The sequence below is a fragment of the Catharus ustulatus genome, unplaced genomic scaffold (genome assembly GCF_009819885.2).
Source record: "Catharus ustulatus isolate bCatUst1 unplaced genomic scaffold, bCatUst1.pri.v2 scaffold_97_arrow_ctg1, whole genome shotgun sequence".
Taxonomy (NCBI): domain Eukaryota; kingdom Metazoa; phylum Chordata; class Aves; order Passeriformes; family Turdidae; genus Catharus; species Catharus ustulatus.
In genome coordinates this window covers 30,997-55,724 of record NW_024879561.1, presented here as the reverse complement: position 1 = coordinate 55,724, position 24,728 = coordinate 30,997, and the positions used below count along the sequence as shown (strand labels likewise).

At 45.1% G+C, this 24,728-nt stretch overlaps 1 protein-coding gene across 1 annotated transcript in view; it reads right to left on the bottom strand.

Annotated features, from left to right (window-relative positions):
* Nucleotides 1–10,160: 10,160 nt before the first annotated feature.
* Nucleotides 10,161–24,728, bottom strand: part of LOC117011590 — a 16,039-nt gene continuing 1,471 nt past the window's right edge. Inside the window, exons 2-5 of the mRNA XM_042780212.1 lie at nucleotides 19,220–19,429; nucleotides 16,728–16,891; nucleotides 13,465–13,639; nucleotides 10,161–12,021 (exon numbers count right to left, since the gene is read on the bottom strand). Coding sequence (XP_042636146.1) covers nucleotides 11,863–12,021; nucleotides 13,465–13,639; nucleotides 16,728–16,891; nucleotides 19,220–19,429 — 708 coding nt within the window. The 3' untranslated portion in view covers nucleotides 10,161–11,862. The remainder of the gene's footprint in view (nucleotides 12,022–13,464; nucleotides 13,640–16,727; nucleotides 16,892–19,219; nucleotides 19,430–24,728) is intronic.

The following is a 24,728-nucleotide window of genomic DNA, read 5'->3' as shown; positions in this document are numbered from 1 at the left end:
TTAGTCAGTTGGTCACTCATTGGTCACTCATTGGTCACTCATTGGTCACTCATTGGTCAGTATCACAGGGGGGTGTCCATGTGTTGGTCACTCATTGGTCACTCAGTGGTCACTCATTGGTCAGTGTCACAGGGGGGTGTCCATGTGTTGGTCACTCATTGGTCACTCATTAGTCACTCATTGGTCAGTGTTACAGAGGGGTGTCCATGTGTCGGTCACTCATTGGTCACTCATTGGTCACTCATTGGTCAGTGTCACAGAGGAGGTGTCCATGTGTCAGTCACTCATTGGTCACTCATTGGTCAGTGTCACAGAGGGGTGTCCATGTGTCAGTCACTCATTGGTCACTCAGCGGTCACTTCTCCCCCTCCGTCCACTGCAGACACCACTCCATGGCGTTCTGGAACATTCTGAGCCAGGGTTCATCTCCAACCTTGCTGCGGCCGGCCGCGGCCGCGCTCCAGCCAGCCCAGGGGCACTGCCAGGCGCGCACTGACCGCTCGGGGTGCGGCATGGCCGCCAGGTGCCAGGCCGCAGGGGGACACCAGCGCGGCCACGCCCTGGCCGGAGCCATTGGGGTTCATGGGGTAGCGCTCGGTGGGGACGCCGCGGTCATCGACGTAGCGCAGCGCGGCCAGGCCGGACTGGACACTGCGCGCCAGCAGCGAGGGCTGGCGGAACTGGAACCGGCCTGGGAGAGCAGGGACAGAGCGGTCAGGGACTGGTGGGACTGGTTAGACTGGTTAGAACAGTTACTGACTGGTCATAGACTGATGAGACTGGTTAGACTGGGGACACTGACCACCACTGACCACTGAGTGACCACTGAGTGACCACCCCTGGGGACACTGACCCTTCCTTGGGGACACTGACCACCACTGACCAATGAGTGACCACCCCCTGGGGACACTGACCCCTCCTTGTGGACACTGACCCTTCCTTGGGGACATTGACCACCACAGACCCCTTGACCCCCCCACTGACCAAGTGGCCACCCCCAGAAGGGGGCGGGGCCTGTAATTACTAATAAAGTGCCGTTAATTAATTGATTAATTAATGACTGATGGCTCATTAATGAATGACGTCATTGGGGGAAGCAGGGGGAGTGCTCCCAGTAACCCCCAGTGCTCCCAGTAACCAATCCCAGTCCCTCCCAGTTCATCTCAGTCCCTCCCAGTCCATCCCAGTTCCACCCTGGTCCCTCCTGGTCCCTCCCAGTTCATCCCAGTCCCTCCCAGTCCCATCCCAATAACCAATCCCAGTCCATCCCAGTCCATCCCAGTATCCCCAGTCTCCACCAGCACTGCCTGAACCGGGGCCTGGAGCGGCTGCGGCGCCTTCTGGTGGTGGTGACCGGGGAGCAGGTGGGGACATGACCCAACTATCGTGATAGGGGCTGGAATATTGTGATAGGGGCTGGGATATCACAATAGGGGCTGGGATATTGTGATAGGAACTGGAATTTGTGACAGAGACTGGGATATCGCAGTAGGGGCTGGAATATTGCGATAGGGGATGGGATATCGCGATAGGGGATGGGATATCATAATAGGGGCCAGGATATCATAACAGAGGCTGGGATATTGTGATAGGGGCCCAGATATCTTGATAGGGGTCAGGATATCACGATAGGGGCTGAGGTATCATGATAGGGGCTGGGATATTGCAATAGGGGTCAGGATGTCACGATAGGGCTGGGATATCATGATAGGGGACTGGATACTGCGATAGGTGCTGGAATATCATGATAGGGGCCAGGATATTGCAATAGGGGTCTGGATACCATGATAGGAGCTGGGATTTTACAACAGGGGACCTAATATTGTGATAGGGTGGCAGTGACAATCTGATATCACGATAGGGGCTGGGGTATCACAATAGGGGACTGGATACTGTGATAGGGGCTGGAATATCATGATAGGGGGTGGGATATCACAATAGGGGCTGGGATATCACGATAGGGGCCAGGATTTTGCAATAGGGGCCTGGTTATCATAGTAGGGGCTTGGATATTGTGATAGGGACATCGTGACAGGGGCCAGGATATCATGATAGGGGCCCAGATATAGCAAGATAGGGACTGGGATATCGTAACAGGGACTAGGATATCATGATAGGGGCCGGGATATCACAATAGAGAACCGGATATTGTGAGAGGGGCCAGGATATTGCAATAGGGGCCCAGACATCACAATAGGGGGCCTGGATATCACGATAGAGGCTGGGATATAGTGATAGGGGACTGGATATTGTGAGAGGGGCTGGAATATAACGATAGGGGCCTGGATATCATGACAGGGGACTGGATATCGCCATAGGAGGCTGGGATATCATGATAGGGACTGGGATATTGTGATAGCGCCCGGGATATCACAATAGGGGCTGGGATATTGCAGTAAGGGTTCAGATATTGCAATAGGGGCCCCGATATTGTGATAGGGGCTGAGATATCATGATAGCAGCCCGGGTATCGTGATAAGGGCTGGGATATGACATAGGGGACCTGATATTGTGATATCCCGGTCCCTATCACAATATCCTGGACCCCTATCGTGATATCCCAGCCCCCATCACAATATCCCAGTCGCTATCACGATATCCAGGCCCCTATCATGATATCCCAGCCCCTCTCACAATATCCTGGCCCCTATCACAATATCCCAGCCCCTATCGTGATACCCCAGCCCCTCTCACAATATCCTGGCCCCTATCACAATATCCCAGCCCCTATCGTGATACCTCAGCCCCTATCATGATATCCAGGACCCTATCACGATATCCCAGCCACTATCACGATATCCAGGCCCCTATTGTGATATCCAGGGCCTCTATCAAGACTATCCTAGCTCCTATCATGATACCCCAGCCCCTATTGTGATATCCAGGACCCTATTGTGATACCCCAGTCCCTATCATGATATCCAGGCCCCTATCGCAGTATTCAGGCCCCTATCATGCATACCCCAGCCCCTATCGCGATATCCAGGCCCCTATCGCAATATTCAGGCCCCTATCGCGATACCCCAGCCCCTATCGCGATATCCAATGGCCCCTCGGTTCTGTGGGAGCCCAGGACATCTCTGTGGCTGCCCTGGACAGTTCGAGATCCCTGGCAGGGGGCTCAGGAGCCCTGGCACAGAACCCAAAAATCCTGGGAAAAAAATTTCCACCTTTGGATGGAGAGTCACAAAAAATAAGTAGAATATAAGTTAATTTATCATGAGGTGAAAAAAAAAGATTTTTAAGATTTTTAGAATAGGGATCCAGGATCAAGATGGAGGAATTTGGGCGTGTTCTGTCCTTCTTCCTCCTTCTTCCTGGCATCCATCTTCTGGGTGATGTTGGCAATTTTGGATTGGTTTAGGGTAGAACCAGACTGTACAATATAAGTGATAGGTGTTGGAAGATAACTGTAAATAATGTTTATGTAGTTTATAGTATAAAAAGATAAAAGTGTGCCTTGGACTGACCTGCTGAATGGATCACAGGGGTCAGGGAAAGAACTTCTTAGATAAGATAAAATAAAGAACCTCTGGGAACTACAGAACTACAGACTCCTTCTTTGGTGCTCAGGCTGAAACAGAAATTTTAAAATATACACGTGGTCGTCTCGAGCTCCTGAGACTCCACCGACAATACTGAACCTGAAAATTTTTGAAATTGGACCATAGGTAATTAGAAAAACTGGCCAACAACAATATTGTTCAATTTGGCATAGTTTTTCAAACTAGACAAGATTGTCAATAATTCTTTTAAGTAATGAATAATAATGAATAATAACCAGTGTTGTGGGAATAGGATTGGGAATTTTGAATAGCATTGATTCAGAAATACTGATGGATAAATTGGCTATAACATTTCCTTAGCTCTTAGTTGTTTCCAGGCTCAATTGTGGATGCAATCAGTTGTTGCCTCTATTGTAAGAGAAGGCGAGGAAGGCACTTTTCCTGAAATTTGGAGAATAATCTGGGATAGTGACTCTAACTTTGAAAAAGAATTCCAGTCCTGGTGGAATCTGCTAAATTTTACCTAGGACCCCAGCACAAACACAGCCACAGCCTTTGCACTGACAATACACAATGCTTCAGTGAATTCAATATTCCCTATCATTGCTTTAGGGCTGAATCACGATGGAGCTGTTCTCTATCCTTTGAGCATAGAGAATGGGCCTGTCAAATTGGTGGGAAGTGGCAAACTGTTAATTTGGAAACTTGCATTGTCCAGGAACAACGAAAGTTTATCTGTGAAAGTAACGCAATCAAAGCTCAAGATATTTGCTTAGACACAGAACAGAATGATTGCAACTTTGAAAATCATCCAAACGAAATTCCTGAAACAGTACTGGTATATATATTTAGGCAACGGGTATGCATGCATAAGAACTGCTTGTAATAGTTTGAGGTTTTGGGGTTTTTTTGTATTGTTTTTAATTTTTTCTTTTTTTCTAGAAGATTTCGTAGCGAGTACAGAAAATTATTCAAATCTTTGTGTCTGTAACTTTACTAAAATTGCAAGATGTGCTTTTCCTTTTGCAGAACCGGTTACTTTTCATTACCTTTTAACGATATGACTTAAGATAAAATGTGATATTGATTAAAATTGCTTTATTTTGTTTGTGCTGCATTTTTTAATAGTAATTAAAATTGATTATTTTTGATTGTCTTATATTTTGATTACAGTAATTTCACGACTATAAGGCACACCCTTTTGACTAAAATTTTCCCTCGAACCTGGAAGTGCACCTTATAGTCCGGTGCGCCTTATCTGATGTACAAAGTTGCAAAATTTGCCAAACCGGAAGTGTGAGCTGTGAGCCGGGGGGGGAACTGGAAGTGCCATGACAGCCGGCTGGGGACGGGCCCGGAGACCCGCCTCCACCACCCCTCTCGGGTCCAGGCAGCCCCGGGAGCCCATGGTTGCTGGATGAAGGCGGGCCGGGGGGCCCGCGGCACCCCCCTTCCTGGGTCCGGGCACTCCTGGGGGCACATGGCTGCCGGGTCCAGGGTGGCCTGGTGGCTTGTGGCACCACCCTTGCCGGGTGGAGGCGGGCCCGGGGGCCAATGGCTGTCGAGTTGAGGTGGGGCCTTGGCCAGCAACCGCGCAGGGTGAGCTGGGGGCGGAGCCTCGCTGCAAAAAAAAAATTGCACCTTATAGTCTGGTGCGCCTTATGCTCGTGAAATTACTGTAATTTAAAATTGCTTAGTTTAGTCATATTATGCTTTGAATGTTGATTAAAATTGATTATTTTAGTTTTGTCGTGTTTTTTATTGAAATTGATTATTTTCTTTGTAATCAGAAATTGATTGTTTCTATATAATGAAATTGAAAATTGATTATTTGTTTGTTTTCATTTTCACTTTTTTCTTTTCCTTATCTTTTTCCTACTCTTCTATTCTGTCCACCTTCCTGTCTCTATTTTTTCTGGGATATGCTGCCAACTCAGACAAGTCCTGAAGACTTCGGAACAGCACCACAAAGGAGCGCTCTGACAATGATCGTGAGTCACGGGGTGGTGTAAGGGTCGGTCCGACAGATTGCCTGATCTGCCTCACAATCATGTCAGAGACTGAGACCCTGAGACCCTTGAGACCCCTGGATCCCACCTCTCACTCTGGGCAGGAGTTCTGGTCTGGCCAAGGTGGATGCTTGCCAAGGGACTGTGTAGAGCTGTGTGTGCTGTACTGTCACGGTACAATGGACTTGGGCAGGTACGGGGCTAGAACAGCCGTACTTTCTGCACCTGATTCTTGAAGCCATGGTCCTCTGAACACAATAGTCCATAAATCTCCCCACCTTTTGGCCAGCGGCCACTCGCCTTGGGAAATGACTATAAAATTATTACTCTCCGAAGAGACCTTTGAGACTTCTTTCTCCTCCCGGATAGAAGACATCGCCAGATGATCCGAGGACATCCCATCTGTTGGTAGCTATTCCCTCTATTCTCTCTCTCTCTCTGTCTTCTCTCTGTCTCTCTCTCCTCTCTTCATCACCTTTTTATCTCTCTCCTTCTCACCATTACCCCAAAACTGAATTGTTGGACCCTCAATAACTGCTTTGCTGCTTGCTGCTGAAAGAACCTTAGTCTCTTGCTGTTGTCTTTTGCACCCTGTGGTCGAACGAACCATCACGACCCCCGCTCAGGTTGTGCGGACCGTGACACGCTCTAGTGATAGTGAGGAAGAAGAAGAACTCTCCCCACAGGGTCCTGTAGCATCAAGGACCTGAATAAAAATGAGGGAGGCCATACAAGCCCCTCTAAGGGAAACAGCCACCTCTGAGGGGGAGACAATGTTAGTCAGAGCCCCCTTTACTGCCTGGGATTTAGAATCCTGGGAAAAGATTGCTAAAAATTATCGGGTTGACCCACTAAGTGTTGCTAAAAGGATGAAATTTATGGTTAAACAACATAGGCCTGATTGGGCTGACATTCAGATACTACTTGACTCCTTAACAGAATCAGAGAAGCAGATGGTTTTAAAGGTAGCTAAAGATCTGGCTGAGGATGATTGTAGAATAACACAAGATGATGTTAAGGATGTATTTCCCCTTCAGGACCCAGCTTGGAATGCCAATAGGCCAGAGGGAAGAGCACAGCTGAAAAATACCAGGAATTAATAGTAAAGGGACTGGAAAGGGCAATTCCCAGAACTATAAACTGGTCAGCCCTGTTTGCTATTAAACAGAATCCCTCTCAAAATCCTTCTGAATTTCTAGATCAGTTGCGAGAGGCAATGCGCTGACACACCACCCTGGATCCTGAATCTGATGAGGGAACACAACAGTTGGTAAACTTGTTTTTAGGGCAATCTGCAAGTGACATCAGGCGAAAGCTCCAGAAGATGCGGGCCCCAGCAAGTCGGAACTGAGAGACTTTGCTGGATGAGGCATGGAGAGTTTTCAGCAATCGAGAGGAGGGGTGTAAACCAGGGACAAAGAAACTAGTAGCAACAATACAAGAAAATGTAAAAGGGAAACATCAGCAAGGTCCCCCAAAACAAGGACCACCCCGACTGGAAAAAACCAATGTGCATTCTGTAAGAAATTTGGACACTGGAAAAAACAGTGTCCAGAACTAAGAAGGGGTGACGAACAGAGAAAAGGTGACCAGAAAGGAGAGGGGGTGGTGGCTCACATAAAGGAGAACTGAAGGGGACCAGAGGGCCCTACCCTAGAGGACCCTCTGGTTATGGTCAAACTAGGGAACAATGAGAAAAAAGTGAAATTTTTAGTAGATGCAGGGGCAGCATATTCAGTGTTAAACAAGGCTTTGATACCCATAACAAATGATTATGTTGTAGTAAAGGAACCAACTGGCCAATCTGAAAAAGCTTATATTTGTAAACCATGAAAGTATAAATTGGGAAAACTGTGGGGAATTCATCGAGTTTTTGTATATGCCTAAAGCTCCAGCTGCACTTTTGGGCAGGGATCTGCTAGAGCAGCTGGAAGCAAAGTAATATTTGAAAATGGGGAAATTAGTTTGGAGGTAAAAGATGAACAAGATGTGCAACTGTTAAGCTTAATGCTAGTAAGTAAAAAATTGAAATGGAAAATGAAGAAGAAATTATTAAGAAAATAATAGATCAGGTGTTCCTTGGGGTGTGGGCCTCTAATATACCAGGGAGAGCAAGGAATGCTCTACCAGTACAAATCCAGCTCAAAGAAGGAAAACAATCAGTAAGGATCAAACAATATCCCTCGAAAAGGGAAGTCAGAAATGGAATTAGCCCAATCATTGAGAACTTTTTGCAAATAGGACTATTAAAAGAGTGTCAATCTGATTTTAATACTCCTATTTTGCCTGTCAAAAAGCCGATGGATCATACAGGTTAGTTCAAGATTTAAGAGCTATTAATAAGATAACTGAAGATTTATACCCAGTAGTTGCCAACCCCTACACCTTGTTAACTTGTTTGACACCTGAACTAACATGCTGTATTGTTTTAGATTTGAAGGATGCTTTCTTTTGCCTCCCTCTCCATGAAGTCAGCCAGCAAATTTTTCCATTTGAATGTGAAAATCCCAAAAATGGATGTAAAACTCAGCTCACATGGTGTGTACTACCCCAGGGGTTCAAGAACTCCCCTACCATATTTGGAAAACAGCTGGCAAAAGATTTGGAATCTTGGGAACCCCCACCAGGAGAAGGACAACTGCTTCAGTACGTGGATGACCTCTTAATAGCCACCCGGACCCAGGAGGCTTGTGTGGATTGGACGGTAAGCCTCCTAAACTTCTTAGGTCTGCAGGGGTATCGGGTATCCCAAAAGAAAGCCCAGATGGTGAAACAAACAGTTATTTACCTGGGCTATGAAGTGAGTGCTGGACAAAGGACCTTGGGGCAAGCCGCAAGGAAGCAATATGCCAAACCCCAAAACCCCAGACAGTAAGAGAACTGAGAACCTTTCTAGGCATGACGGGGTGGTGCAGACTGTGGATTTATAACTATGGAATTGTTCATTAAACCCCTGTATGCCTTAATCACAGAAAGGAGCAGGGATCTTCAGTGGACAACAGAAGCAACACAAGCCTTTGACCAACTAAAGAGGCTCTTATGTCAGCTCCAGCCCTGGGACTTCCAGATGTGAGTAAACCATTTTTTCTGTTCTCTCATGAAAAACAAGGGATTGCTCTGGGAGTACTAGCACAAGACCTGGGCCTGTACCGGAGGGCAGTTGCCAACCTCTCCAAACAGCTGGATACGGCAGCCAAGGGGTGGCCAGGGTGCCTCAGAGCTGTTGCAGCAGTAGCAGTGAACATCCAAGAGGCATGCAAGTTCACCCTAGGCCTGAAGATGACCGTGCTAGTATCCCACACAGTGTCTGCAGTCCTGGAGGCAAAAGGGGGACATTGGCTTTCCCCACAAAGATTTCTAAAGTACCAGGCCATACTGGTAGAACAAGATGATGTTGAAATTGTGGTAACTAACATTGTGAACCCAGCTTCTTTCCTCAGCAGGAGTGAGGGAGAACCAGTGATCCATAACTGCCTGGAGAAGCCACCTAAATTGAAGCCACCTAATCCAGTTGCCCAGATCTGAAGGACAGCCCTCTCGAGGATGCTGAGACCTGGGTCACTGATGGGAGCAGTTATATCATCAGTAGAAAAAGACATGCTGGGTATGCAGTTACCACAAGCAGAGAGGTGATAGAGTCTGGACCATTGCCAACAGACACCTCTGCACAAACAGCTGAAATAATTGCCTTAACCTGGGCCTTAGAGCTGGCAAAAGGAAAAGAAATCAACATTTATACAGCTCACATGGAGGACAGATGACCCTGTCTGGGTCTCTCAATGGCCCCTGTGTCAGGAACAGCTTCCAAACCTACAGCATCTCGTAGAAGAACAGCTATCTCTTGGGCACATCCAGCCATCCTCTAGCCCTTGGAACACCCCTGTATTCTGAATACCCAAGAAAAGTGGTAAATGGAGACTCTTACATGACTTACTGGTGGTAAATGCAATCATTGAGCCAATGGGTGCTTCACAAACTGGACTTCCCTCTCCAGCAATGATTCCTCTCAATTGGTCCCTCATAGTCATAGATTTAAAAGATTGCTTTTTTACCATTCCCTTGCACCTTGATGATATACCTGGCTTTGCCTTTTCTGTGCCCACCCTAAACCATGCACAGCCAATGGAAAGGTATCACTGGACAGTTTTTTCCACAAGGCATGTGCAACAGCCCAACTGTAGGCCAGAGAGTGGTAGACCTTACTCTGCCACCTGTGCGCTGCCAATTTCCTACATGGATGATATTTTACTTGCAGCTGGAGACCATTCTGTTTTGTGTTCCATACAGGTGGCTCATTCAGGCAATTCAAGCAGCTGGATCAGTCATTGCACCCAAGAAAGGGCAGCAGCAAGCCCTGTGGGTATTACCTAGGGTGGAAAATCACTCAGCAGACTATCTGCCTTCTGCCTGTAAAGCTTTGTGTTAAAGGTAACTTGACCTTAAATGATTTGCAGAAATTCTAGGTTCCTTGAAGTCCTGTTCTAGTTTTATCCACGGAGATTTTGCACCCCCTGTTTGCTTTATTCAACGGTAATCCTGATCTCAGTTCTTCCCCACAGCTAACTCCAGAGTCTATGAAGGCTCTTGGACATTGTGCTCAGGTGCTGGAAAAGTGTCAGGGCTGGAGATGGGACCCAGATGAACCCATTGCCCTTACTACAATAAGTAGTAAATTTCAACAACTTGCAGTCTTGTTTCAGTGGTTTGCTGATGACAGTGATCCCTTACACATATCAGTGTGGTGATTTTTACCTCATACAGTGACAAAGACTGTATGGACTGTCAGTGAGATGTTTGCACAGCTCATCATGAAAGGCTGTGAGCGGCCGCAGGCGCTCAGTGGCCAGGATCCACATGTAATCGATGTGCCTGTGAACAAAGAAAACTTGTCATGGTTGCTGTCAGAGGACACTAACTTTCAGATTGCACTTGCAGACTTTTCAGGACAATTGTCTATTCACTATCCTTCACATCAGCTGTGGACAGAGGTGGATGGCCTCCCCTTCCATGTGAAACACTGCTGCAGTTTGACCCCCATGGATGGAATGACTGTTTTTACAGATGCATCCAGCAGAACCAGCAAAGCTGCAGTAGTATGGTGTAAGGGTGACTGTGCCCAATGGCATAAAAGGGTTCTTAGATGGCCAAATGCTTCAGTGCAAATCTTGGAGTTAGCCACTATCTGCTATGCTTTTCAGTTGTTTTCACTAGAACTGCTCAATATTGTAAGTGATTCTGCACATGCTGCTAATGTAGTTTTGTGTCTGGACTCCTCGTATGTGTGATATGTTGATAACCCTCTTTTATTTAGAGTTGTGAAAGCTATGGCTTTTGATTAACAACTGATGGCTTTTGTGTGCTACATGTTCGTTCTTCTACACGTTTACCCAGATCTATTGTGGAAGGTAATAATTGAGCAGATCTCACTACCATGACAAATGTTGTACCTAAGAAGTTTGCTCAGGCTAAGCTATCTCTTTACTTTTTTCACCAAAATGAACCCTCTCTACAGAAGCAATTTCAATTAACCTCCTTGCAAGCTCATGACATTCTGCTTTCATGTCCCTCTTGCTGTGGAGTTGCTCCTGCTCCTTTGGCAGAAAATGTCAGTCCTCGAGGTCTGACTGCCAATTCTACCTGGCAAACTGGTGTTAGTCATGCTGCAGAATCTGGTAGTTTATAAGAAGTTCATGTAACTGTTGACACTTTCTCATGTGTTTTAATTGCAACCCCACACAGGATAAAAGGCTCATGATGTTACTCAGCATTGGCTCACATGCTTTGGGCCTTCCAGACACTGTTAAATCAGACAAAGGCCCTGCTATGCTTCTGAACAGAATCCCCAGTTCTTGCAACAATGGGATGTCTCCCACAACACAGGTATCCCTCATTATCCCACTGGTGTATCTCACTATGTTGAACATGCCCACAGAACATTAAAAACCATGCTTGAAAAACAGAAGAAGGGGGAGTTGGAGTGCCCACACTGACAGGTTAGCAAAAGCCCTGTATGTTCTCAGTTTTCTGAATCGAGATGAAGCTGGCCAAACAGCAAGTGAAAGGCAATATTCTTTTGATACAAAGGCTTGTCCCTGGCTCTGGTGATGGTAAAGGACCCAGTAACAGGGCAGTGGGCAGGACCTGTGGACTTGTTAATGTGGGGAAAGTGATTATGCTTGTGTCTCCACAGGTCACCATGTGAAATGGGTTACTTCACAGTGTGTGCAACCATTTGTTGCATCATCCTGATTGATGAAAGCACTGCAAGTGTCTTACCCCCTACACTGGCTGGCACAAACGTATGGATCACCCTGCAAATGCTGCTCACACTGATCCTGTGTGCATCTCTATGACAGCCCCTGGTGATCCCTTTCACACGTGCTTGGTGGGGTCCCCACTGGTGAGAAGCGTTTTGGTAAGCTGTACAATGAGAGCGTGCAGCAAAACTGCACAGCCCCAGGGATATTGCAGCCCAGGTGGTGGTGCCAGGACACCTGGCAAAAGACCTGCAGGATGGGATGAGACATGGTACAAGGATCTGAGAAGGATGCATGACTTTCCAGCTTTGTCCTCGCAGCCACAGGAACTAGATACGCTGGGGACTTTGTGTGCTTAATACCAGCAATTGGTACCGCTCACTCCTTGGCTTCTGTAAACAAGCTTGGCTGCTGGCTTGCAAAGGAAGTTAATGCCACTAGTGCTGCTCTTCAGCAATGTCAATTGACAATAAATCGGTGCAAAAAAGCAGCACTGCCAGCAGGGCGGCCGTTCATTCTTGCTGTTGGCTCAAGGCCATGGGTGCGTTTTTTGGGATTTTTTTGGGAATTTTTATGGATTTTTTTGGGAAGTTTTTTCTTCATTTTGGGGGATATTTGGGGATTTATTTTTTAATTTTTGGTGGAATTTTTAGGGATTTATTGGTATTTTTTTCTGGGATTTTTTTTTGTATTTTTTAGGATTTCTTGGGAATTTTGGGGGGAATCTTTTAGCGAAGAGTTTTTGGATTTTTTTGTGATTTTGGGGGGAATTTTTTAGCAAAATTATTTGGAATTTTTTTATTTTTTTGGGAATTTTGGGGGAGTTTTTTAGAGAACTTTTAAGACAATATTTTTACAATTTTTGTGATTTTTTGAGGAATTTTTTTTTGCAATTTCAGCGATTTTTTTTTTGGCGATTTTGGGGGGGATTTTTTTAGAAACCTCAAAAATGCCCAAATTGACCCAAATTCCCAAAATTTCAGCCCAATCCTGACCAATCCAGTCCTGCTGAGCAGCTGCAGCCTGAGCGCCCCCGGCTGCGCCTCCAGGGACTCGGGGGGTTCCCAAATCCTCCAAAATGACCCAAAATGACCCAAACTGGAGGTAAATCCTTGGGAGGATTTGGGGATTTTTGGGGATTTTTTTTGGAGTTTTTTGGGGGGTTTTTAGGGATTTTTGGGGAATTTTTGGGAATTTTTTTCTTAATTTTGGGGAATATTTTGGGGGGTTTTTAGGGATTTTTGGGGAATTTTTGGGAATTTTTTTCTTAATTTTGGGGAATATTTTGGGAATTTTTTGGCATTTTTGGGGCATATTTTAGGAATTTTTGGGGGTTTTTTTCTGGGATATTTTTGGGCATTTTTTAGGATTTCTTGGGAATTTTTGGGAGATTTTGGGGGAATCCTTTAGCAAAGAGTTTTCAGAATTTTTTGGGATTTTGGGGGGATTTTTTTCAGCGAATTTTATTGGAATGTTTTTTAAATTTTTTAGGAAATTTTGGGAGATTTTTTTAGAGAACTTTTAAGAGAAATATTTTACAGTTTTTGTGATTTCTAGAGAAATTTTTGGGCAACCTTTAGGGATTTTTTTTTTGATTTCAGCGATTTTTTTGCGATTTTTTGGGGGGTTTTTTTGCGATTTTTTTCAAAACCCCAAAAATTACCCCAAACCCCCCAAAATGTCCCAAATTACCCAAATTTGAGGCCAATCCTGACGAATCCCATCCTGCTGAGCAGCTGCAGCCTGAGCGCCCCTGGCTGCGCCTCCAGGGACTCGGGGGGTCCCCCCAGGGCGATCACGGCGACCTCGCCCCCCCTGGGCTGGGACAGCAAATGCTCCAGGCTGGAGGGTTCTGAGGACACCAAACCTGTGCAGAAAATGGAATTTAAAGGGTTAAAAATAGCTGGGATCATGGGAAAAAACCTCAGAATTTATGGGGAAAAATATCTGGAATTATAAGAAAATAAATGGGAATTTATGGGGAAAAAATCACAATTTATGGGGAAAAAAAATCAGATTTTTTGGGAAAATAAATGGGAATTTATGGGGAAAATATCTGGAATTATGGGGAAAATATCTGGAATTATGGGGAAAAATTTTTTAAAGAAAGGAATTTATGGGGGAAAAATTCAGAATTATGTTCGAGGCTGGAGGGTTCTGAGGACACTAAAACTGGGTAGAAAACGGAATTGAAAGGGTTAAAAATTGCTGGGATGATGGGGAAAAAAAACAGAATTTATGGGGAAAAATATCTGGAATTATGGGAAAATAAATGGGAATTTATGGGGAAAAAATCAGAATTTATGGGGAAAAAGTTCAGGATTTATGGGGAAAAAATCAGAATTTATGGGGAAAAAATCTGAATCTTTTGGGGAAAAATATTTTAAAAAGGGAATTTATGAGGAAAAATTCAGAATTTATGAGGAAAAAGAATCAGAATTTATGGGGGAAAAATTCAGAATTTATGGGGAAAAAACTCAGAATGTATGGGGGAAAAATCAAATTAAAAAGGGAATTTATGGTGGAAAAAATCAGAATTTCTGAGGAAGTAATTTCTGAAATTACGGGGGAAAAAAATCAGAATTTATGGGGGAAAAAATCAGAATTTTGGGGGGAATTTTTTGCAATTTTGGGGGGAATTATGAGGGATTTTTTGGGATTTTTTTATTTTTAGGGATTTTTAAAAGAATTTTGGGGATTTTTTCGGGGAATTTTTTGGGGATTTTTTTTGCATTTATGTTTTTTATTTTTTTTGCACATTTTGAGGGATTTTATTGGGTTATTTTCTTTCCCCTTTTTTCTTTTTTTTAATTTATTTTTCTATTTTTTTCTCTTTTTCTTTTTTAAATGTTTGTTTTCCTTTTCCTTTCTTTTTTTTTCTTTTCCTTTTTCTTTTCCTTCACTTTTTTTTTCTTCTTTTCCTTTCTCTTTATTTTTTCTTTTTTTTCTCTTCTCTTTTCTTTTTTCATTTTTGTTTTTTTTTCTCTTTTTTCTCTTTTCTTACTTTTTTCTTTTCTTTCCTTTACTTTTCTTTTCTTTTCTTTTCTTTTCTTTTCTTTTCTTTTCTTTTCTTTTCTTTTCTTTTCTTTTCTTTTCTTTTCTTTTCTTTTCTTTTCTTTTCTTTTCTTTTTCTTCCCCCCCCACCCCATAAATATTTTTTCCCCTCTCACCTTCTGCCATGGCTCACTCCTGGCAGAGCGGGAGGCGGAGCCAGCAGGGCAGGGGCAGGAGGGGAATTTTGGGGCTTTTGGGGGCTTTCTAAAAATTACTTTTAAAGTAATTTTTAAGGCTTTTTTTTGCGATTTTTTGGGGGATTTTTGGGATATTTTGGGGGGATTTTAGGGGGAATTTTTTTTATTTTTAAAGGAATTTTTAGGGAGACTTTTTTGGGGGGATTTATTTTGTAATTTTTTTCTTTTTTTTTCTTTTCCTTTTTTGTACTTTTTTCTTTTTCTATTCCTTTTCCTTTAAGTTTTCTTTTTTTTTCCTTTTCTTTCCTTTTCTCTTTCCTTTATTTTTTTTCTTCCTTTTCTTTTTTCTTTTTCCTTTTTCCCCTTTTCTTTTCTTTCCTTTTCTCTTTCCTTTCTTTTTATTCTCTTTTTTTTCCCTTTTTTTTTTCTTTTTTTTTCTTTTATTCTTTCTCTCCCCCTAATAAACATTTATTTATTTTTCCCCTCTCACCTCCTGCCATGGCTCACTCCCAGCAGAGCGGGAGGCAGAGCCAGCAGGGCAGGGGCAGGAGGGGAATTTGGGGGCTTTTTGGGGATTTGGGGATTTTGGGGGAGATTTTTAATGTGATTTTTAGGGGAATTTTTGGGGGGATTTTTCTGTGATTTTTTGGAGGGTTTTTTTTTATTTTGGGGGTGATTGTTTGGCATTTTTAAATGAATTTTTGGGGATTTTTTGGGGGGATATTCGGGGGGATTTTTTTTTTGAAAGGAATTTTCAGGGATTTTTTTTTTTTTTTGGACTTTTTTTTCTTTTTTCTTCTTTTTTTCTTTTTCTTTTTTTTTTTTCTTTTTCTTTTCTTTGTTCTTTTCCTTTTCTTTTTTTCTTTTTCTTTTCTTTTTTCTTTTTCTTTTCTTTCCTTTTCTTTTTTCCTTTTTCCTTTTTCTCTTTTTCGTTTTCTTTTTTTTCCTTTCCTTTCTTTTTTTCCCTTTTTTTTTTTCTTTAATTTTTTTGGGTTTTTTTCTTTCCTTCCCCTATAAATATATTTATTTTTCCCCACTGGCCTCCTGCTATGGCTCTCTCCCGGCAGAACGGGAGGCGGAACCAGCAGGACAGGGGCAGGAGGGGAATTTTGGGGCTATTTTGGGATTTTTTAAAGGAATTTTTAGGAATTTTTATGGGGATTTTTGGAAGAATTTTAAAAGGAATTTTTAGGGATTTTTCTGCAATGTTTTGGTGATTATTTGTGGGGGGGTATTTTTTGGGATTTTTAAAGGAATTTTTGGGGATTTTTTGGGAGGATTTTCGGGGGGATTTTTTGTTATTTTTAAAGGAATTTTCAGGGATTTTTTGGGGAGATTTTTTCGGATTTATTTTTTATTTTTTTTTCTTTTCTTTTATCTTTTTCTTTTCCTTTTCTTTGTTTTCTTTTCTTTTTCCTTTTCCTTTTCTTTTTCTCCTTTTTCTTTTTATATATCTTTTTTGTATTTTTTCTTTCTTTTCCTTTTCCTGTTCTCTTTTTCTTTTTCTTTTTTTTGCCTTTTCTTTCCTTTTCTCTTTCCTTTCTTTTTTTCCCGTTTTTTCTTTTTTTTCCATTTCTTTTATTTTCTTTGGTTTTTTTCCTTTTCTTTTTTCTTTTTTTTCCTTTTCCTTCCTCTTTCCTCTCTTTTTAAATTTTTTTCTTTTTTTTTCTTTTTTATTTTTTCTTTTCCTCCACTATAAATATATTTATTTTTCCCATCTCACCTCCTGCCATGTCTCACTCCCGGCAGAGCGGGAGGCGGAACCAGCAGGGCAGGGTGAGCAGGTGCGGCCGCAGCCCCGGGAACAGAGCCCCGAACCCGGTGGCCTCGGTGCAGAAATTCCCAAACGCCCCCGCGGCCAGGACCCCGTGTGGGTGGAAGCCGAAAATGGAATTTCTGCGGGGGTTCAGCGGTGTTGTGCGGATCAGCTGCGAACGGAACATTCGGGAAGCTTTTACGAACTTTTTTCGATTCTTTTTCCCTTTTTTTTCTATTTTTTCTCTTTTTTTGTTCTATTTTTTCCCGATTTTTTTCTGTTTTTTCAAATTTTTTTCCTATTTTTTCGATTTTTCCCAAATTTTTTTTATTTTATCCCCCATTTTTTCCTATTTTTTCAGATTTTTTTCCTTTTTTTATATTTTTTCTAATTTTTTTCAATTTTTTCTAATTTTTTTCTATTTTTTTGATTTTTCCCCAATCTTTAAAATTTTTCCCCCATTTTTTCCGATTTTTTCCAGTTATATCCTTTTTTCTATTTTTTCAATTTTTGAAATATTTTTCGATTTTTTTGAATTTTTTCGATTTTTTCTTTTTTTTTAAATTTTCAATTTTCTCTTTTTTTCTCATTTTTTAATATTTTTAAATTTTTTTTATTTTTAAAAATATTTTTTTAGCTTTTTTCCCCAATATTTTTAGATTTTTCCTCAATTTTTCTCCTCTTTTTAGACTTTTTTTTCTGATTTTTTTGTCAATTTTTTTCCGATTTTTTTCCTTTTCCCAATTTTTTCAGATTCTTTTCTAATTTTTTTCGATGTTTTCCCAATTTTTCCAGATTTTTTCTAATTTTTTTTCGATTTATTTCCCAAATTTTTTTCGATTTTTTTTTCTATTTTTTTCTCTTTTCCCCCATTTTTTTCCCAAATTTTTTTCGATTTTTTCCCCAATTTTTTTGGATTTTCTTTCCATATTTTCTATTTTTACCCGATTTTTCCCGATTTTTAATTTTTTCCCTTTTTTCTATTTTTTTCCTATTTTTTCCCCAATTTTCTCGATTATTTTCCCCTATTTTTTCGATTTTTTCCCCCATTATTTTCGATTTTTTTTTTCTAATTTTTTTTCGATTTTTCCCAATTTTTTTCGATTTTTTCCCCAATTTTTTGCGATTTTTTTCTAATTTTTTTCGATTTTTTCCCATTTTTTTTATTTTATCCCCCATTTTTTCCTTTTTCCCCCATTTTTTTCCTTTTTTCTATTTTTTTCTCATTTTTTTTCTAGATTCTTTCGATTTTTTCCCTCATTTTTAAATTTTTTTCCCCCAATTTTTTCCTATTTTTTTTCCGATTTTTCCCCTTTTTTCTATTTTTTCTCTTTTTTTTCTCTTTTTTTTCCCAATGTTTTTTCCCATTTTTTCTATTTTTTTCTCATTTTTTTCCTTTTTTTAAAAAAAAATTTCCTCCATTTTTCCCATTATTTTTTATTTTTCCCCTTTTTTCCTCATTTTTTTCTATTTTTTCCCATTTTTAAAATCTTTTTTCGATTTTTTTCCCCAACACCCCCAAAACTGCACTCAGGGACCCCAAAAATTCCCCAAACCCCCCCTGGACCCCCAAAATCCCCCCAGGACCTCCCAAACCCCCCCAAATCTCCACTCTACGACCCCAAAGCCCCCCCAAATCCGCCCAGGACCCCCCAAAACTGCACTCAAGGACCACAACTCCCCCCCAAACTCCATCAGAGACCCCCCCCACCCCTCAGGATCCCCCAAAACCCTCCCAAAGAACCACCAGAGACCCCCAGATCCCCACCCCAACCCCCCAAAAACCCCCCAGTTCCCCCCCAAAACTCCACCCAAAGACCCTCAAACCCCCCAAACCCCACTCAGAGACCCCCAAACTCACCAGGACCCCCCAAAACCCACCTAGAACTCCACTAAGAGACCCCAAACCCCCCCAAAAAGCCCCAAACCTCCCAAATCCCTCTAGAACCCCCAAAATTGCCCAAACCCCACTCAGAGACTCCCAAACTCCACCAGGACCCCCCAAAACACCCCCAGAACTCCACTTAGAGACCCCAAAGGCCCCCAAATCCCCTCAAGACACCCCAAAAACTCCCTAAAACCCCACTGAGAGACCCCCAAACCCCCCCCAAAATCCCTCAAGGACCCCCCAAAACCCCCCCAAATCTCCACTCAAGGACCTCAAACCCCCCCAAACCCCATCAGAGACCCCCAAACCCCTCAAGACCCCCCAAAACCCTCCCAAAGAACCACCAGAGACCCCCAAATCCCCTCCCAAACCCCCCAAAAAACCCCCCAAACCCCCCCAGCTCCCCCCAAAACTCCACTCAAGGACCCCAAAACCCCCCCAAAATCCCCCAGGAACCCCCCAAAACCCCCCCGAAACCCTCCCAAAATCCCTCCAAACACCCAAAAACCCCCAAAATCCCCCCAAACTCCTCAAAACCCCACAGAACTCCCCCAAAACCCCAGCCAAGAACCCCAAACCCCCTCAGACACCCCCAACCCCCCCCAGGCTCACCGAGACGGGGAAATAATCCCGGAAGTGACGCCAGACGGGCCAGGCCCGCACCCAGGCGCAAGGGCGCCCCCCGCGGCGGGGAGTGTCCCGGTCCGCCAGCAGCCAGAGCCCGTAAAGGAGCGCGGGCAACCAGAGCGGGCCCCGCAGCGCCAGCGCGAACAGAGCCGGCACAGCTGCCCTGGGGGACACGGCACACGGGGAGCTTGGGGGCTGGTTTTAGAATTTTTGGGGATTTTGGGGGATTTTTGGGGGGATTTTTTTAGATTTTTTAGGGGATTTGGGGGGTTTTTTGTGCATTTTTGTGGGATTTTGGGGAGATTTTTTATGAATTTTTTACGGAATTTTCGCGATTTTTGAGGGATTTTGGGGAAGGGTTTTTTAGATTTTTTGAGGAATTTGTTGGAAATTATTTTGAAATTATTTCGAATATTTTTGGAATTTTGGAGGGATTTTTTTTAATTTTTGGGGGGATATTTTGGGATTTTTAAGGGGATTTTTTTGGGGGGGGGATTTTTTTTATTTTTGGGGAATTTTGAGGGATTTTTTGGGGTTTTTTTTGAGATTTTATTTTTATTTTTTTAGACATTTTTTGCAAAATTTTGGGGAATTTTTTGCGATTTTTGTGGGGATTTTTGTTGGAGTGGCTTAGAATTTTTTTATTTTTCTAGAATTTTGTTGAATTTCTTTTCGATTTTTTTAAAAAAAATCAGCCTTTTGGGGATTTTTTGGGGGGGGAATTTTTTTTTTTTAAAGGAATTTTTTTTGGCATTGTTGGGGATTTTTTGGCGATTTTTTGGAAATCTTTAATGATTTTTTTGCAGTTTTGGAATTTTATAGGAATTTTTTAGGAATTTTTTTTGGAGGATTTTTTTGGGATTTTTTAAAGGAACTTTTGGGGATTTTTTTAGGATTTTTAGGGGTTTTGGGGGATTTTTTTTGAGAAATTTTTGGGATTTTTGGGGGATTTGGGGGGATTTTTGGGATTTTTTTGGGATTTTTTAGGGTTGTTTTTAGAAATTTTGGGGATATTTTTGAGATTTTTTTTGGAGGGTGGGTTAGATTTTTTGTGATTTTTTTAGATTTTTGGGGGGGTTTTAGTAATTTTTGGGGATTTTTTGGGTTTTATGGGATGGGAAACCTCAACCCTGCCCTAAAAAATTTGGCATAAAAAGGGAGGGGAACAAAGGGGGTTTGGGAGGGGGTTTAGGGTAGCCTGGGGGAATTTTGGGGACCCCTCCCCCCCAATTCCCTCCCTCAGAACCCCCCAAATCCTCAAAAAATTCCCCAAAAATCCCCGAAATGCCCCCAAATATCCCTTAAACCCCCCCAAAAAATCCCCAAATCCCCCAAAAATTCCCTCAAACCCCACAAAATTCCCCCAAATTCAGACCCCAAATCCCCCCCAAATTTTCCATCCCCCCAAAAATCCCAAAAGCCCCTCAAAATTCCCCTAAAACCCCCAAAAAATCCCCAAAATTCCCCCAAATCTCCCCGAAATTTCCCAAAATTCCCCTAAAACCCAAAAAATCCCTCAAATTTCCCCTAAGACCCCCCAAATCCAGACCCAAAAGCCCCCCCCAGATCTTCAGACCCCCCCAAACCCCAAAATCCCTTCCAAAAAACCCAAATTCTCCCCAAACCCCGCCAAAATTCCCCAAAATCCCCTCACAATTCCCCAAAGCACTCCAAAATCCCCCCAAATTCAGACTCCAGAATCTGAAAATCCCAAAATCCCCCCAAAATTCCCCTAAAACCTCCAAAAAAATCCCCCCAAAATCCCCTAACCCCCCCAAAACTCCCCCAAAATCCCCAAAATTCCCCTTAGACCCCCCAAATCCAGAACCCAAAGCCCCCTCCAAAATCTTCAGACCCCCCCAAACCCCAAAATCCCTCCAAAAATTCCCCTAAAATCCCCAGCTCCTCCAAAAATCCCCAAAATAACCAAAATCCCCCCAAAATTCCCCTAAAACCCCCCAAAAATCCCCAAAATCCCCCAAATCCAGACCCTAAAGGACCCCCCAAATCTTCAGACCCCCCCAAACCCAAAAATCCACCCCAAAAAAGCCCAAAATTTCCCCAAAAAATCCCCAAATCCCCCCAAAAATCCCCAAATTCACCTAAAACCCCCTAAAATCCCCCTAAACCCCCCCAAAAAAGTCCCCAAAATTCCCCTAAACCCCCCAAACCCCCCCAAAATTTGAATTTTCGGATGGAGGGGAGCGCTCAGCGCTGCCTTAAAAAACTTTGGGGGGCACAAAGGGGGGTGGGGGATTTTGGGGGAGCCCGGGGGGGCTTTGGGGGACCCCTTCCCACATTTTTGGGGGGCTCAGCGAGCAGCAGGAAGGAGCAGACCCACTGCAGCACGGCCAGGGTCTGCAGGCGGCGCCGCAGGGGAACGCGCAGGGGGCGAAGCGAGGCAGCGGCATTTTGGGGAGGGGGCTTGGGGGGGGTTGGAGGGGTCTTTGAGGGGTTTGGGGGGTTTAGAGGGGATTTGGGGGGATTTGGGGGGATTTGGGGGGTCTTTGAGGGGATTTAAAGGGTTTAGAGGGGAGTTGGGAGGGGTCTTGAGGGGGATTTGGGGGGTCCTGCGGGGGTTTAAGGGGGTTTTGGGGGGGATGTTGGGGGGTCCTGAGAGGGTTTGGGGGGGATTTGCGGGCGGTTTAGGGGGACTTTAAGGGGGATTTGGGGGGTCCTGAGGAGATTTAGGGGGGATTTGGGGGAGAACTGGAGGGGTTTGGGGAGGATTTCGGGGAATTTGGGGGGTCCTGAGTGGGTTTGGGGGGGGATTTGGGGAGTTTAGGAAGGGTTTGGAGGTTACTGGGAGCACTGGGAGAGGTTACTGGGAGCACTGGGGGGGTTACTGGGAGCACTGGGAGAGGTTTGGGGGGTTACTGGGACCACTGGGAGGTTACTGGGAGCGAAGGGTGAGACTTACTGGGAGAGCAAGCGGGATACTGGGAGCCACTGGTTTGAACCGGGGCGGCCCCTCCCCCTCCCAGGGGGATTTTGGGGATTGTGCAAAAGTGGGGGGAGGGGAGGGGGTGAAAGGGGAGGAGCGGGACTGGGAACGACTGGGATGGGACTGGGAGGGACTGGAATGGGCTGGGAGGGAGCTGGGAGGGACTGGGATGGAATTGGGATGGACTGGGGGGACACTGGGAGGGACTGGGATGGGACTGGGAGGGAACTGGAATGAACTGGGCTGGAGTGGGGAGGATACAGGGACACACTGGGATGAACTAGTCTGAACTGGGAGGTCACTGGGATGAACTGGGATGGACTGGGAGGGACAGGTTTGACCTGGGAGCTCACTGTTTTGAACTGGTTTGAACTGGGAGGGGATTGGGATGGACTGGGGGCTCACTGGATTGAACTGGGATGGATTGAGATGAACTGGGAGGTCACTGGGAGCTCACTGGTTTGAACTGGTTTGAACTGGGATGGCACTGGGAGCTCACTGGTTTGAACTGGGATGGCACTGGGATGCACTGGGAGCTCACTGGTTTGAACTGGTTTGAACTGGAACACGGCCCCCCCCCCACACAGAGCACTGGGGCAGTCACGGCGTTTATTTCGGGTTGGAGGCCATACTGAGATGAACTGGTTTGAACTGGGAGGGGACTGGGATGCAACTGGTTTGAACTGGGATGGACTGGTTTGAACTCGGAGGGTCTCAGGGATGTCCCCAGGGAGGTCCTGTCCTCATTTCGGGGTCTGGGGACATCCTGGGGGGCCACTGGGATGAACTGGTTTGAACTGGGATGGGACTGGTTTGAACTGGGATGGACTGGAGGGGATACTGGGAGGGACTGGGACATCCAGGGCGGGCTCGGGGATGTCCCCAAGGGGTCTGGTGACACTCAGGGATGTCCCCAAGGAGTCCTGTCCCCATTTTGGGGGTCCCCAAGGTCCTGGGATGTCCCCAAGGCGCTGCAGTGACATCTCCAATGTCCCGGGGATGTTCCCAAGGCACTCAGGTGACACTCAGGGATGTCCCCAAGGGGGTCTGGTGACATTTCAGGGGTCCCGGGATGTCCCCAAGGGGATCTGGTGACACAGGTGACACTCAGGGATGTCCCCAAGGGGCTCTGGTCACATCTCGGGGGTCTTCAGAGTCCTGGGGATGTCCCCAAGGCACTCAGGTGACACTCAGGTGACACTCAGGGATGTCCCCAAGGGGTCCTGTCCCCATTTTGGGGTCTTCAAGGTCCTGGGGATGTCCCCAAGGCACTCAGGTGACAGTCAGGGATGTCCCCAGGGTGCTCAGGTGACACAGGTGACACTCGGGGATGTCCCCAAGGGGTCCTGTCCCCATTTTGGGGTCTTCAAGGTCCTGGGGATGTCCCCAAGGTGCTCAGGTGACACTCAGGTGACACAGGTGACGCTCAGGTGACATTCAGGTGACAGGTGACGTTCAGGTGACCCTCAGGTGACACTCGTGTCCCTCACGCTCTCTCCACAGGGCTCTGCTCCTCTGGGGACACCCTGAGGTGTCAACTGCACGTGGGGCCACCTCCGGGTGTCCCCTGCTGCCACCTCCTGGGTGTCCCCACATCCTCAGGGTGTCCCCGTGTCCCCAATGGTGTCCCCATGTCCCCAGAGTGTCCCCGTGTCCCAGAGATGTCCCCATGTCCCTCAAGGCCACCTTCAATGGTGTCCCCACAATGTCCCTGTGTCCCCAGAGCTGTCCTGTGTCCCCAGTGCCACCTCCAATGGTGTCCCCATGTCCCCAGAGGTGTCCCCATGTCCCTGTGTCCCATTTCAGAGGTGTCCCCGTGTCCCCAGAAGTGTCCCCAGAGCTGTCCCCGTGTCCCCAGAGGTGTCCCTGTGCCCCCATGTCCCTCAGGGCCACCTACAATAGTGTCCCCACGTCCCTTGATGTGTCCCCAAGACTCCTGGTGCCACCTCCTGGGTGTCCCCGTGTCCTCAGAGCTGTCCCCATGTCCCCAATGCCACCTCCAGAGCTGTCTCCGTGTCCCCAGAGCTGTCCCCATGTCCCTGTGTCACATTTCAGGGTTGTCCCTGTGTCCCAGAGATGTCCCCATGTCCCCTGGTGCCACCTCCAATGGCGTCCCCATGTCCCCAGAAGTGTCCCCATGTCCCTGTGTCCCATATCAGAGGTGTCCCCGTGTCCCCAATGCCACCTCCAGAGGTGTCCCCACGTCCCCAGAGTTGTCCTATGTCCCTCAGGGCCACCTCCAATGGTGTCCCTGTGTCCCCAGTGCTGTCCCCATGCCCCCAGCGCCACCCGCCCCTTCCTCCTCCTCCTCCTCCTCCTCCAAATCCCCTCTAAATTCCCTTTTTTAAATTCAAATTTTTTTCTGAACTCCCTTTTCCCCAAAACATCCATTTTATATCGCCAAAAATCCCCTTTTGCCCCCCAGCTCCCACGCCAGAATCTCATTTTTTAGCCCCCAAAATCTCCTTTATTCCCCAAAAAAATCCCATTTTTTCCCCCGAAAAATCCTTTTTTTCCCCCCGAAAAATCCCCTTTTATAAAAAAAATCCC